Source organism: Rhagoletis zephyria, unplaced genomic scaffold (assembly GCF_001687245.7).
Source record: "Rhagoletis zephyria isolate East Lansing unplaced genomic scaffold, Rhagoletis_zephyria_1.1 Rzeph_scaffold_00272, whole genome shotgun sequence".
In the NCBI taxonomy this organism is placed as follows: domain Eukaryota; kingdom Metazoa; phylum Arthropoda; class Insecta; order Diptera; family Tephritidae; genus Rhagoletis; species Rhagoletis zephyria.
In genome coordinates, this window is record NW_016157356.1 from 127,773 (window position 1) to 141,733 (window position 13,961).

At 32.9% G+C, this 13,961-nt stretch overlaps 1 protein-coding gene across 2 annotated transcripts in view; it reads right to left on the minus strand.

Annotated features, from left to right (window-relative positions):
- Positions 1-1,554: 1,554 nt before the first annotated feature.
- Positions 1,555-13,961, minus strand: part of LOC108358593 (ATP-binding cassette sub-family G member 4) — a 199,732-nt gene continuing 187,325 nt past the window's right edge. For both annotated transcript variants that reach the window (XM_017610015.1, XM_017610014.1), the window contains 2 exons: positions 2,718-2,876; positions 1,555-2,653 (listed from right to left, as the gene is read on the minus strand). In XM_017610015.1, the coding sequence (XP_017465504.1) occupies positions 2,309-2,653; positions 2,718-2,876 (504 nt within the window). In that variant the 3' untranslated portion in view covers positions 1,555-2,308. The remainder of the gene's footprint in view (positions 2,654-2,717; positions 2,877-13,961) is intronic.

The window sequence follows — 13,961 nt, forward strand, 5'->3', positions numbered from 1 at the left end:
AAATGCATCTATACACGTCGTCTTCCGATACCGTTGAGAACTCGAAAGGTACGTCAGAGTAAAAGGCCGAAGCAGATGAACAAGTTTTGACAAGCAACCGTTAGACGAATCACTGCACAGAAAAGCGTCATTCAAACTATCAACATTCAACATACATTTAGGTTGGTTCTTGGAATTTATGCGAAGGTTTTTAATATTTCGCCACAAAGTAGCAGAAGGGAGAGAAGGATCCAGCTTGGCTGCAAAGAAACGCTGCTTTCCTGCTCTAATAATTGAAGTGGCTTTATTCCTTGCTGCGCGAAAAGCATCCCAATTCGCGCTAGTACGACTTCTTTTCCATTTGCGGTACGCTTTGGTACGAAAATGTATGGCCCACACAGAAGAGCGATCGGAAACGACAAAATAGTCAAGAAGACTAGATTCAGATTTTAAAAATTCAAAATTTCGGATCCATATTGGATCTACATTTATCACGTGAAATTAAAATCGAACGTACGTACATGGCGTATGAGTAACATTCCCATCTCGACTAACAATATGGGTACCAACAAAAGATAAATTCTTTGCAATTGAAAAATATTTAATTTTTTTGTTACACAGGGACGAATTGATATTGAAAATTCCCTTTTAAATGTTTTTAATTCTTTACACTATTAAAGTAGAAGGACGAAATTCGAGGATATGGTCTTGTGTATATTAATCCTTAACCTATAATTTTTTCAAAAATAAACACTGCAAATTTGCAACGATAGTCGAGGACAATATTTTAAAAGGACATTTTCAATACCTATTCGTCCTTATGCACCAACAAATTTAATATTTTTCAATTCTAAAGAACTTTATATTTTATTTGGTAACCATATTGTTATTCTATATAGCACTGGATTTTTTAAACAATTTTTGGAACTAATCAAATCTTTGAAATTGCAAAGTCCTTGTAAATAAAAATCATGACGCCAGAGAAGGAAATCAAAAACGCAGTTTACTATATTTGGCTCCTATTTTTGCGAGTATATATTTTTTTGTGCAAAATTGACTTTTAGTGACTTATGCCACTTTCAAAATAAACATTTTCGTTATACCGCTCATTAGTAAAACTTCTCTCAAACAACACCGCAGTAGTTCTTAACATATCAATTCAATTTTTTTTCTTAATAGCAGATACTGTTAAATTCTAATTGGAGTTATCATTAACTTTGTTTTTTTGAAAATGTGACTGATGCCACTTTCAAAATGAACGGCTCATATATAACGGGTGATTTTTTAAGAGCTTGATACCTTTTTTTTTAAAAAAAACGCATAAAATTTGCAAAATCTCATCGGTTCTTTATTTGAAACGTTAGATTGGTCCATGACATTTACTTTTTGAAGATAATTTCATTTAAATGTTGACCGCGGCTGCGTCTTAGGTGGTCCATTCGGAAAGTCCAATTTTGGGCAACTTTTTCGAGCATTTCGGCCGGAATAGCCCGAATTTCTTCGGANAAGTATTTACATTCATAAATCATAGATCCCTTTTTTTGAACTTCAATAAAGTGGATTAAACCTTTATACTTTTTACCAATCTTTATTTATTTGTTATTTACATATGTAAATTAAGTAAAATGTACACATTTGACAAATGCAAATCATTGAAAATGGTTTTGTTAGGGTTCACAAATAATATTAACCTTACAATTAAACTAAATATTTACTTATTGATCACATTTCTCTGATTAATTTTTGTACAGTAGGAATGTCAAATAACATTTCAGATTTTATATAAAAAGTTTACATCTTAAATTTTGACACATACTAAATATGTAATAAAAAGTTTAGAAAATATACAAATTATTAGCTTTCCAATTAAAGTAAAATAACTCTTATTAGAGATTTTTGGTAAGTTTTTCATTGAATAAAATTGGCAAGTGCAAAATTACTAAACTAAACTACAAGTTTTAGCTATATTGATAAATTAAATTTTTTCTAACGACGAATTTTGTAAGAGTTTATGTTTTTAATACTATTTTACTTACTAAGTTATCATAATTACTATTTATACGTATAAATGTACAATATATGTATGTTAATGCGTGTTTTTTGTTTTTTTGTGAAGTAATGAGTCAAAACTTTGCGATTGAATTCATTCTTAGACCATGAGTTCAAATAATTAAAAACCATAAACCGTATAGATGCATTTCTATTTGCAAAATATTTTCCTTTCCTACATATGTACGTATTTGGCTCGTATTTGTAACTAAATTTGTGTAACTTTTAATGTACCTGCAAATGTGTGTATATGTACGCTTATGTACATATATTTGGTTAATTAACGCTTGTTCAACTTATGCCAGAGCGTAATAAGTGTGAGTACATGCATAACAGCAATCACGACAACCATCAGTGTAACACAGTCGGCCATATTGACATCCGAGATCATCATGTAATTGAGAAACACTTTCGGACTGCGAAAATGGCAATACATCGTAGTCTCTGGACAAGGTAAGAATGGGCGTTCTAAACCATAAATGGCATTAAGTGCTCCATGGAAACCGGCACGGAAGTAGCTAATATGCCACATCCAGCGGAAGATCGGTGTAATGTCGATGTAACGCGTGCAGAAGCCAAACACCGAGAAGAGAACCGCCAAAATAGGACCCAAAAAGACGGCCAACTATGAATGAATGAGATCAGTTTCAGAATAATTTCAAAATCGTAATTAAAAAAATTGAACTCACCTTGGTTGGCAGCGTTGCACCTACGAAGAAACCCCAGGCTTGTGCACTTAACGTGGCCAAAACTGCGAGCAGAACGAAGTAATATATGCGAAAGCTCTCGTCTGTATTATTACCAGTGAGATAAACGCTTATAGCCATGTAAAGTACCGCACAAATGCTCTATAAATTTTGTAAAAAGAAAAAATATATGTAAATACTGTATTATCATCACTATATTGGGCTAAAGTTATTTGGGCATTGTGAAAATTTCAAACTGTAAGTGTGACACATTTGTTATCAACAAAAAAGTTTTCAATATAATTAAACTATCGCTTAGGGTAGGGATGGGCGGCAGAACAGCTCGCGCACAGCAGCGCGGGCAAGCAGGGGCTTGATGCGGGGTAAAAATTTAAAACCGAAAGGGTGAGCAATAGCCGTGTACGTGTATTAACCCATTTTATGCAATGTATATTGTCAAAGGCTATTACATTCACCTCTTTGTTTATAGAGGAACAATTTCTAACTATATTTGTAGTCTATTTACTAAAAATAATTCAACATCATGAAATGCCGACCAATTTAATTTTTTTATTAATAAATCAATAAAGTTTAAAATGATTATACATATGTAAAAAATAGTATGTGCTAATTCATACTGGCGAACAATAACGTGTTAACGATCTTGCTTGCGAATGTGTTCGTAAATAAGAGAGCCGAGCGCTGCCACTAGGCTCAGTCGGTAGAAAACCGTCATATAACAAGTANCAAAAATTATCTGCGCAAGAACAATCCCTCCCTTCGAAAATTTGCGACCAACTGAACGTAGGGATGCAAACGATGCATCGATGTTTCTGAAACATCGATAACATCGGCTAAAAAACCGATGTTTACCATCGATATTTGAAAATTACTCAACATCGTAAAATTGGCGATATATCGATGTCAATTCTAACGATGTTTTAAACATCGACTTTAGTTTCGGTTCAAAATTGCCATTGCGTTCACATCTTTATGTTATATTCTTTGGGCTCTGTCACACGGTCAGTATTTATTGACGTGATCCAAGTATCGCGATATTTATTGACGGTGTAGTATGCAGTATTGATGGATCGTGATCCATATCGCAAAATTTATAAAAATTTTGAAATCTGGATCGCGGATCGCAATACCGTCAATAAATATTGAACGTGTAGCACTTTCAAAACGCGATCCATACATTTCTTCAGTACATCGAAATATCGATGTATCGATGTTGGCTCTGAAAATTTGCATCCCTAACTGAACGCTGACAATGCAAAAGTGAACTACAAAACAGCTAACATGCGCGCAAGCAAGTCGGTACTCACCACCAGTGTTGCCATTTCTGTTTCTGCCGTCCCGCCAAATTAATAAAAAAAATCGCTAGAATTCTGCTAAATCATTTAAATTCTGTAAACTCTTATGAAAAAAAAGTTTCTTTTATAATTTAGCAGTTTAGTTTAGCAGCGTATTAACGGTATAACATACTATGTAATTTTTTAAGTTTTTTCTTTCGGACTTATAATTTTATGAGACTATGTAAATCCAGCAATTAGTTTTAAATTTTTTGCATTGCATTTAAAATCACTTTGAGTTTATAATTATTTGCAGCAGTATATATACACTTCAACCAAAATAAATAACGCACTAATAACGATTTTAAACTTTTATAGAACCAATTGAATTTTCAATTTAATTCAATCAAGATATATATTTGATTTATATGTATGTACATACATATGTGTATAAATGCATTGTTTTAAATAAAATATATATCTTGATTGAATTAAATTGAAAATTCAATTGGTTCTATAAAAGTTTAAAATCGTTATTAGTGCGTTATTTATTTTGGTTTTTGATAAATACAACAATACTTATATCTTGGACCGATCACTAATGTCGTATAGATGCATATTAAATTTTACTGAAAAAAAAATTTTGATGTTTTGATGATAAAAATTTAGATGAGCTTTTGTTTTTATACAAAAAAAAAAAATAGTACATATTTAAAACTCTTTTGATAAGAGAAAAGCAAAAAAAAAAATTTTTGGAAACCGATAGAAAATATATGATATTTAGTAGTTTTGTTTACATACATATCTGTACATAAAATACCTTCCACTTTTTCTACTTCCCAGAAAATATATTATAAAAATCTTTGATGTAAAATATTGATTCCCTTAGGTAAATATACATATGGACATAAACACAAAAGTAAAAATATGTACATATGTATACATACAATAAAAGTTGGCTCTTTATTTCCGGGCTGGGGCGTGTCCCGTCGTGCCGGGCCGGGCCCCACTAAAATTCTTAACGTGCGTGCTTGTGCGTGTTTTTGAAAGTTGATTTTGCACTCGTGCCGGGTCGGGCCTGAAAATTTAGGCCCGTGCCCATCTCGACTCAGAAATTTTAAATTCATAGTTTAACAAATAGTCTTAATTCTAGAAAACTTGGGGCAATTGTGTCATTATTTTTGACTTAGGTCCTAGAAATGTTATTTAGGGTTAAGGTTCCAAAGTTTAAATGAACAAAAATAATAAAAATTAACCACAATAACCAAAAAATGGTTACAGTTTGACCAAATTTCTAGGTTTTTCTTAAATGCCCATAATTTTCAAACTGCATGGGATAGATTTTTTTCTGATTTTTCTCATGATGGTTACAATCAATCCTGTCACCCCGTTTCGGCTTGACGATGAGTTCTGGGACACCCTGTATAATGTTAGAACAACAAACCCAAGCAGCCAATGTACCCAGAATGACGTTTGAAACCAATAAAAAGTCAAAAACGATGGAGTAACCGTCAAAATTCTACAAAATTAAATTCTAATTTTAAAAGCGAAAATTTGTTTCGGAATTTGGCGCTTACAAATATTTGCCTGCAATGCGCAAGTAATACATGATTTTCACAGACACGGAAAGAATCTTCCAATTGAACACCGCAGCTGTTCTCCCAACGAAGTGTTCTATCTTTGCATCTAGGCGCTTTAAAGTATCGCACCACTTTAACGTCTTGGCTCTTGTCACACACAATGCAACGCTCGTAGTTCCTCCTCCTTTTCATTTTTGTATATGCATCTATAAATGGATGTTGTCGAAAAACAAAAAAATTCACACAATTCAAAACTATCTCACAGCACGTAATTAAATTTTTATTGAAAAATAGAAAATGCCAACTTGAAAAGGGTTAAAAGTTATTCATCATTTGATATTATAGTCGGTGTTCAAAAGAGAGAAATGTCAAACTCAGTTCTACCTTATTTAATATGCCTTGGTACATAGTTCATATATATGTCTAAACATGTCTGAAATTTTTAGTATACGTTTCTTCAGCTGCTAGAATACAAAATCCAACATGATGCAACGTTTTAAAGCAACGCACCATACGTTTTTAATGTTTGTTACACGTATTTTTTTTGGAAGTGGAAAGGGGACGTAATTTTAATCCGATTTCGGAAATTTTCAACATATAGCTTTTTTATGCTAAGGTCAATAATCGTACTGATTTTGGTACAAATTGATAAATCAGTTACCGATATACACAAACAGTGTACCAAATAAAACCTGGGACGCGATATTTTAGTATGTTTTGGCTATTTTTTTTTTCTTTTAGTTTACTTAATGTTTATTTTTATGAAAGAATAGCTGAGTACTTAACAAACACGATATAAATCTAATTCTGCAAAGTTTGACCAAAATTTCTAACTTTTTTATCAGCATCTTTAGATAAAATTTTGATATTAAATTTTGTAGCCCATCAAATCTTAGTGTACCAAAGTGCAAATTTTAAGTATCTAGGACTTACCGCTGCATTTTTTTTTTGTTGACGGTGCTTCGCATTTTATTTCATATAAAAAAAATTGTCGAACACAATTGTCATAGTTCAATAGTATATTATACAATAGAGCACACACGTATTTGGCTAAATTTTCCAATTGCAGACGATGAGCTAATAAAAAATATGTATTTTCACTTCTGTGCACCTTTTAAAGAAGTTGTTTTTAATTATCTTCTAATGCGAGCACATAAGCCAGCCACGCCTAGATTGATTCCTTTTATGCTACAGAACACTATAAAAGTTGTCTGATAACAGTTTTAGGTACGCACCAGCTACAGTATACTATAAAAGCCGCGAGTGTCAGATTAAAAAAAATGAGCCACGCAACTTTGACTCTTCATAACTTCTTTTCTTTTGCAAGCACATACTTCTAACTGGCTGCATTCGATTCTACTCTCCAAATACTACCAGTTCATTATAAACTCAAACATGAGCAATCAGCGCACCAAATTGTGCAACGTAAAAGAAAAAATATAATAGAAGAGTCACACTTTTATTTTTTAGTACCGGAATAAAAATTGTTGAGTCATGCGAGAGTTCGAACTAATTGAGAATTGCCTATATACATTTATAGTACACACTTAGTGCCAATTTCAAATGAATATTTAAATGGCACTTAAGTTTAATTGTGGATTGTTGTCTAAATGCCAGTTAACTTTCGTTGGGTTTCAGATCTACTTTGTCTAAATATGCCAAACAATTGGCAGCACTGCTGCTTGTTCCTTGAAATTGTTGTTGCATTTCCTTGTTTGTTTACATTTTGTGCTGAAAAGCAGATTGTTTTTCGGTGGGATTTGGTGTGATTGATTAAATAACCTATCAATCAATCTTGGTTGTTTGGTACAAATACAGGGTTGCATATGGGTGTTTCCATCGGAAGGTCCACCACGACAAAAAAAATAAAAGTCTTATATCTAACGTATTTACGGGCCAATTTGTCTGCTTTTTAAAATATATACTGGCTATGTAAGTAGAATCATGTTTGCGTAAAATGGTCTTCCTAGGTGGCGCCAAGGTTGAGATATTTCGAAAAACCGTATGGTCCGATTTGGCGTATGTAGTTGAAACATAATAAGTCATAGATTCCCAACAAATTCACCCTGAATTGGCGCTGAAGTCAAAATATAAAGTATATTCTACATAAAATACAAGTTTTATTTGCGTTAAAAATTCATTTAAAAGCAATATTAACAAAAATATAACGATGGAAATTTATGTCACGTGACGCTACGTCACGTGACGTTTCTCACTTGGGGTTGTAAAAGAAAATTGAAACAAGTTGCATTAATTCAAAAAACTCTAAAAACAACTAGAATTGCTCCAAATCATATTAAAATAAGTTTCATGAAAATAGCCATCCACAGTCCGCAGATTTTTGCAGTTTTGTAAGAAAAGAAAAAATCGACTTCAATTTTTTGCCACGTAACGACACTCTCTTTAAATGCTTACATTTCAGGACCAAGCAGTTCGATTGTTTTCATATTTCGGTTAAATATAGAGCTAATTATGCGCTATACAATGGCCCAAAAAAGTTAAAGAAAACAAAAGGTATTCCCTGTTTGTATCACATTGAAATGAACGATTGTCACGTATGCGACGTATGGAAATACCCATATCTCATATTTAAATAGCCAATATTGGTCATTTAAGTGCAGATTAAATGTATGATCTGAAAATGAATAATGGAAGTTAATCAACCATCTCTACTTAAATAGGCCATACGATGATTGCGGGATAAAAACACATTAGTGCGATTCATAAAATGTCGCAAAGTGGCATTTTTGGTGAAATGGCAATGTTACAAACGAAGTTGTATGAACGACCTATCGCAACTCAGGATTACAAATGTAAAATAAAGAAAAATGCCGCGCGTAAGAGAAGAAGAAAAGTTTTTACAATTATATTTCGAAGCAGCCTAATACTAGGTTCACATATAAGTAGATTATCCTCATTTTCGAGCTTAACACCCTAATCTGTAATTATAACAAGAGATTAGCCATATAAAATTCGTCCCTTGTTAATCTGTAATTATAAAATAATCTCAGATTTAACCGATAACTTTTCGGTGTCCATCCTAGTTTTATCGATTGTTTTTGCGAAAGAGATATTTATATTGCTTATTATAGCAGAAAACCGTGATCACGGTGGCACAGAGAAGAAACATAAATTTTCCTTGAGATGTGAGAATAACAAGCACAACAAACTTGACGGCTAATAATCTGAGATTTGCCTGTGTAAACGGGGTGATTAAAAAACGAGCTTTGATTGAGATAATATTGATATGTGAACATAGTTTTAACTGATATACTTTTTCTTGAAGTATTTGAAGAAAATAAAAAAAACAGGTGTTTCTCGACTTGGATAGCTCAAATCAGGGGCGCACCCAGGAATATATTTTGGGAGGGGTTTATACTTCTGAAAATTCACTTCAGATAAAATGATCATTAAAGTACATTTATGCAAGTACAGTATGTAATAAATAAATAAACTTTTTGAAGTTTCATAAATTGAATTTATTTACATAAAATTAGCAAAAAACTCAAACATTTGTAACCGACTTCGAAAAAGGGGTAGGTTATCAATTCGTCGGAATAGTATGCTAACGCATAACTTTGGACCACGTGAACCGATTTCAATAATTCTTTTTTTTTATCGGAAAGATGGTACCTCAAGGGTCTTCCCGTAATTTAAAATTACTTGTTTAATATAAAGTTCTATAAACACAAGATGCGCTCAACTTGCAAAAGTAATAAACAAATTAAAAAAAATAGTTTTAATGTTCATTTTCCTCGAAATCTGGTTTCTGGTTTTCGAATGAGATGGTGATTTTTTACGATTGCCTAATTTTTTTAATATTTCGAATACCGAGAAAATTAAATGAACTTGAATTTTTGTTATGTAGGCAATTTTGGTGGAACGAATTCGAAGTGGGCAAATTAAATCTTCGAATCCTTGTTAAGGACATATCAGTTGTAAACTCTTTGAGGCTCAGTAAGTGAGTATGCATTGCATATTTTTAGGTTTCATTCGCAGTTACACTTTTAAGAGCTCTCAAAAAAAAAAACGAAAAATTCATATAAAATGGCGCACAAGAAATGGAATAGGAATTTTCTTCTATCAAAATTTCTTAAATCAATTTGCATCTGTCAAGAAAAAAATGCTCGTATATTTATTTCTTTAAGAAAATTTACAACAAAAGCAAAGTGCTTTATAATAAAAAATATTTCTTGTGATTTTTCTTGAGAGCTGGCTTTAGGATACAGTTTGTATTTCAGGTTATTAGCTTTAGGGGGGGTTTGAACCCCAAAACCCACCCCTATTGTGTGCGCTAATGGCTCAAATATTATGGTAATGTCGCAAGAAAGTTTCCATACAAAAGTAATCAGCTGAGTCGCAAGGTTGCAAATTTTGCGACAAATGCGACATTTGCATCAACTTTGGTACGTTTCATGAATCCCACTAATGTGAAGATACATTACTATCTTATTCTTCTATATATATAAAAATGAAATGTTTTCCGTATGACGGCGATGCCTGACCAAACGGCTGAACCGATTTAAATTCTGTAAAAAGTACTTTTTTGGCCCTTCTGTGTGGAAGGTTTTTTGATTAAAAAAAATTTGAAACTTTTTGTTGTTGTTGCCGAAAAATGAAGAATGCTGAGACGTCACGATTTCACAATTTCATAGAGTTTTCTGTACATTAAATGTCACTAAACTACTAAACGGCTGGACCGATTTCGTTCATATTTGGAACATATGTCAGCACCTTGAAGGGAAATATTTCGGTTTCGGTTTATGGTGGCGCTGGGGTCGGGATATTCATAAAAATTGTATTTACTTGCCGATTTGGCTCATATTTAAAACATTTGTTAGCCAATTGAAAAGGAATATTGGGACTAAAAATGTACACGATAGGTGGCACTGGGGTCGGGATATTCCTAAAATTCTTATACACTGGGATAATGACTATGTATGTAAATATGTATATATGTATGTGCCAGGTTGCAGCCTAAACGGATGGACAGAATCGAATGAACTTTTGACAGAGTATTGCCATGATACCTCGGCTTATATTAGGAAGAAAAAAATTGGGATTCGACAAGGGGGCGTGGCACCTCCCATAGGCGTGAAATTGTATAACAGCTATAACTTCGAAACCATAAGTCACATGAAGTTGAAATTTGGTAAGCAGACATATCTCTAGTAGGTGCTTATAGTAAGGTATACATAAATTGTTTTGTAAAAAGGGGCGTGGCACATCCCATAGGCGTGAAATTTTTTAACAGCTATAACTTCGGAACCATAAGTCACATGCAGTTGAAATTTGGTAAGCAATACATAAGGTATACATAAATGGTTTTGTAAAAGGGGGCGTGGCACATCCCATAGGCGTGGAAATTTTATCAGCTATAACTTCAAAACCATAAGTCACATGAAATTGAAATTTGGCATGCAGACGTATCTATGGTAGGTGCTTATAGCAAGGTATATATAAACGGGTTTGTAAAAGGAGGAGTGGCATATCCCATAGATGTGGAAATTTTATCAGCTTTATCTTGAAAACCATAAGTCACATGAGACATATTTACGGTAGGTGCTTATAGTAGGCTATATATACATGAGTTTGTAAAAAGGGGCGTGGCACATCCCATAGGCGTGGTAATTTTATCAGCTATAACTTCAAAAAAATAAGTCACATGATATTGAAATTTGGCATGCAGACGTATCTATGGTAGGTGCTTATAGTAAGGTATATATAAATGAGTTTATAAAAGGGGGCGCGGCACATACCATAGGCGTGGAATATTTTACCAACCATAACTTCGGAACTATAAGTCACATCAACTTGAAATTTCGAGAGCCGACATATCTACAGCAGGGGCTTATAGTCAGGTTTATATAAATGATTTTATAAAAGGCGGCGTGGCACATCCCATAGTCGTGGACATTGTTATCAGTTATAACTTCGGAACCATGTGTCACATGAAATTCAAATTTAGTATGCGAACGTATCTACGGTAGGTGCTCATAGTAAGGTATATATAGATAAGATTTTGAAAGGGGGCGTGGCACATCCCACAGGCGTGAAATTTTGCATCAGATACAACTTCGGAACCATAATTGACAAGAATATTAACTTTGGTATGAATACATATCCATGGTAGGTGCTTATAGTATGGTTTTTAAAAGAGAACGTGGAGCATAGGCGTGGAATTTTTAATGAGCTTTAAATTGGGAACCCTATTTAACATGAGCTTGGAATTTGGCATGCAGACGTACTTATATATATATATAGGAGTTGTTTAGAGTAAAATATATATACATGAGTTTGTAAAAGGGGGATACATATGTATTCATTAATTACGAATATCGCTCGGATATATAAAACAGTGTCTTACAGTCTTTAGACCATTTCGAAACGGAAAGATTAAATCGGTTTTTTTGATCCCGCGATGCTGTTAAATGAAAAATGTTCATTCATAATCAATAAATCTCCTTCCGGAATAAGCATTCTACCGGAAAGATGCAGCTATACTAAAACAGCTAAGCGAATAGGCAGATAAACGGAATGTACCGTAGTAGACTGATTTTAATTTAAAAACTCTGTCTATTAATAATGAAACAAGATTTGTAGTACAGAAAATGATGACAAATATATAGTAGTTGAAGCACGATAAAGCTAGAAGTTTGGTTCATAAGGATGCCTTATTTTAAACAGGAAGAAAATAATTTGCCTCCTTTATTTTACGCTGAACTGCATATTTGTACTACTGTTTTATATTTTGATTTGTTTACCCCGACTTGATTTGTTGCACCCGACACTGCTAGTCAATATATAAGTATTACATATGGGTCATTCCATACAATATTTACACCTCAATATTTTTTTTTGGGGTGAAATATATTTTTTTAGATTCATTATCGAAAAAAGAAGACACCTATTTTTTTATTTCGCCATGATATTCGAAAATCTCGAAAAAAATCCCAAAATTTTGAACTCACGGAGAAGTATCTTTTTTTAATTGTTTGCAGTTAATAAACTATTTGTCGGAGAAAATCAGTTAAGGTATCAAAATGTGCGTAATTACCTTGGCTTTCCACGAGAGTGTGAGATAGATTAAAAAATAAAATAAAATTTGCATTAAAAAATCGCATTTTTTATTTTTTTTTTATTAACTTCATTGTTTGATTGTTATTTTTTCAACCTGAATAGTTGTCAAACTTTATGGAGTAAGCTGTAAAAGTTTGAGAATGGAAACACCAAAACTGTGGAAGTTAAGAGTTTTTTAACCGACTTCCAAAAAAGGAGGAGGTTATCAGTTCGTCCGAATATTTTTTTTTTATGTATGTTACCGCATAACTTTGGACCGCGTCAACCGATTTCGATAATTCTTTTTGCATCGGAAAGGTAGTGTCTCAGAGGTAGTGTCTCGTGGTTTAGATCCGATCATTGGATTTTAAAATGTATATAAATATATATATTTTTTAAGTCGTTTTTTCTTTGCTATAAATTACTTGTTTAATACCTGCGTACATAAAGTTTATACTAAAGTTCGATGGATAACAAAATGAGATAAGAAATGAAAGTGCATGGCTTTCGCATGTACAAAAACTTTAATTTTTTTGAGTAGGGTTGCCACCTATTTAAAATTATTATCTTATATATATAGTATAAAGGAAAGGCGAGATATTTTGACCATGCTACTGAACCGATTTAAACAAGATTTTTTAAGTATGTAATAAACGAAGTACATGATGACATATGATTTCTTTCTCCAAATTCGTAACTATGCACACATTTAGCGCGTGGCGAGCCTCGCCCATCCGTGGCCAGCTAGTTTGTATTGTATAATAGTTACATTAAAAATATGCTGTCTTGCCCTGGCCTTGGATTTTGATGTACTACGAAACGCAGCTGAAATGTCAAGGAACGCTCAATTTCAAAAGCCTGTGTGATATTAATAAATAGGTTTATGATGCCAGTAACAATTATAATTTACTTTGACATTTTTTTATAAAATTATAATTTATTTCTAAAGATTTTTAGCATTTCTGCTATTTTTCGCAAAAATAATCGATAAAACTAGTTGGCGGCTTCTTCTAAGATTATTTTACAGATTCACGATGGAGGAAGTTTGTACGGCTAATATTTTTTAAATAAGAGATTATTTGTTTAAGCTCTGAAATGATGATAACCTAGTTATATGTAAACCTAGAATAAGACACACTGCGTGAGCTTTTCCATTCTGTGCAATTTTTTTACTACTGATTTTGGCTTTTGGCATTTAAAATAAAGTTATAATCTGAATTAGTGTGGCGTTTGTCTGTTGCTGACAGGATGGCGTGGTAATGTTAATAACATCGTGATTTTCTATGCCAACAGTGGGCAATTGCGGCTATTTG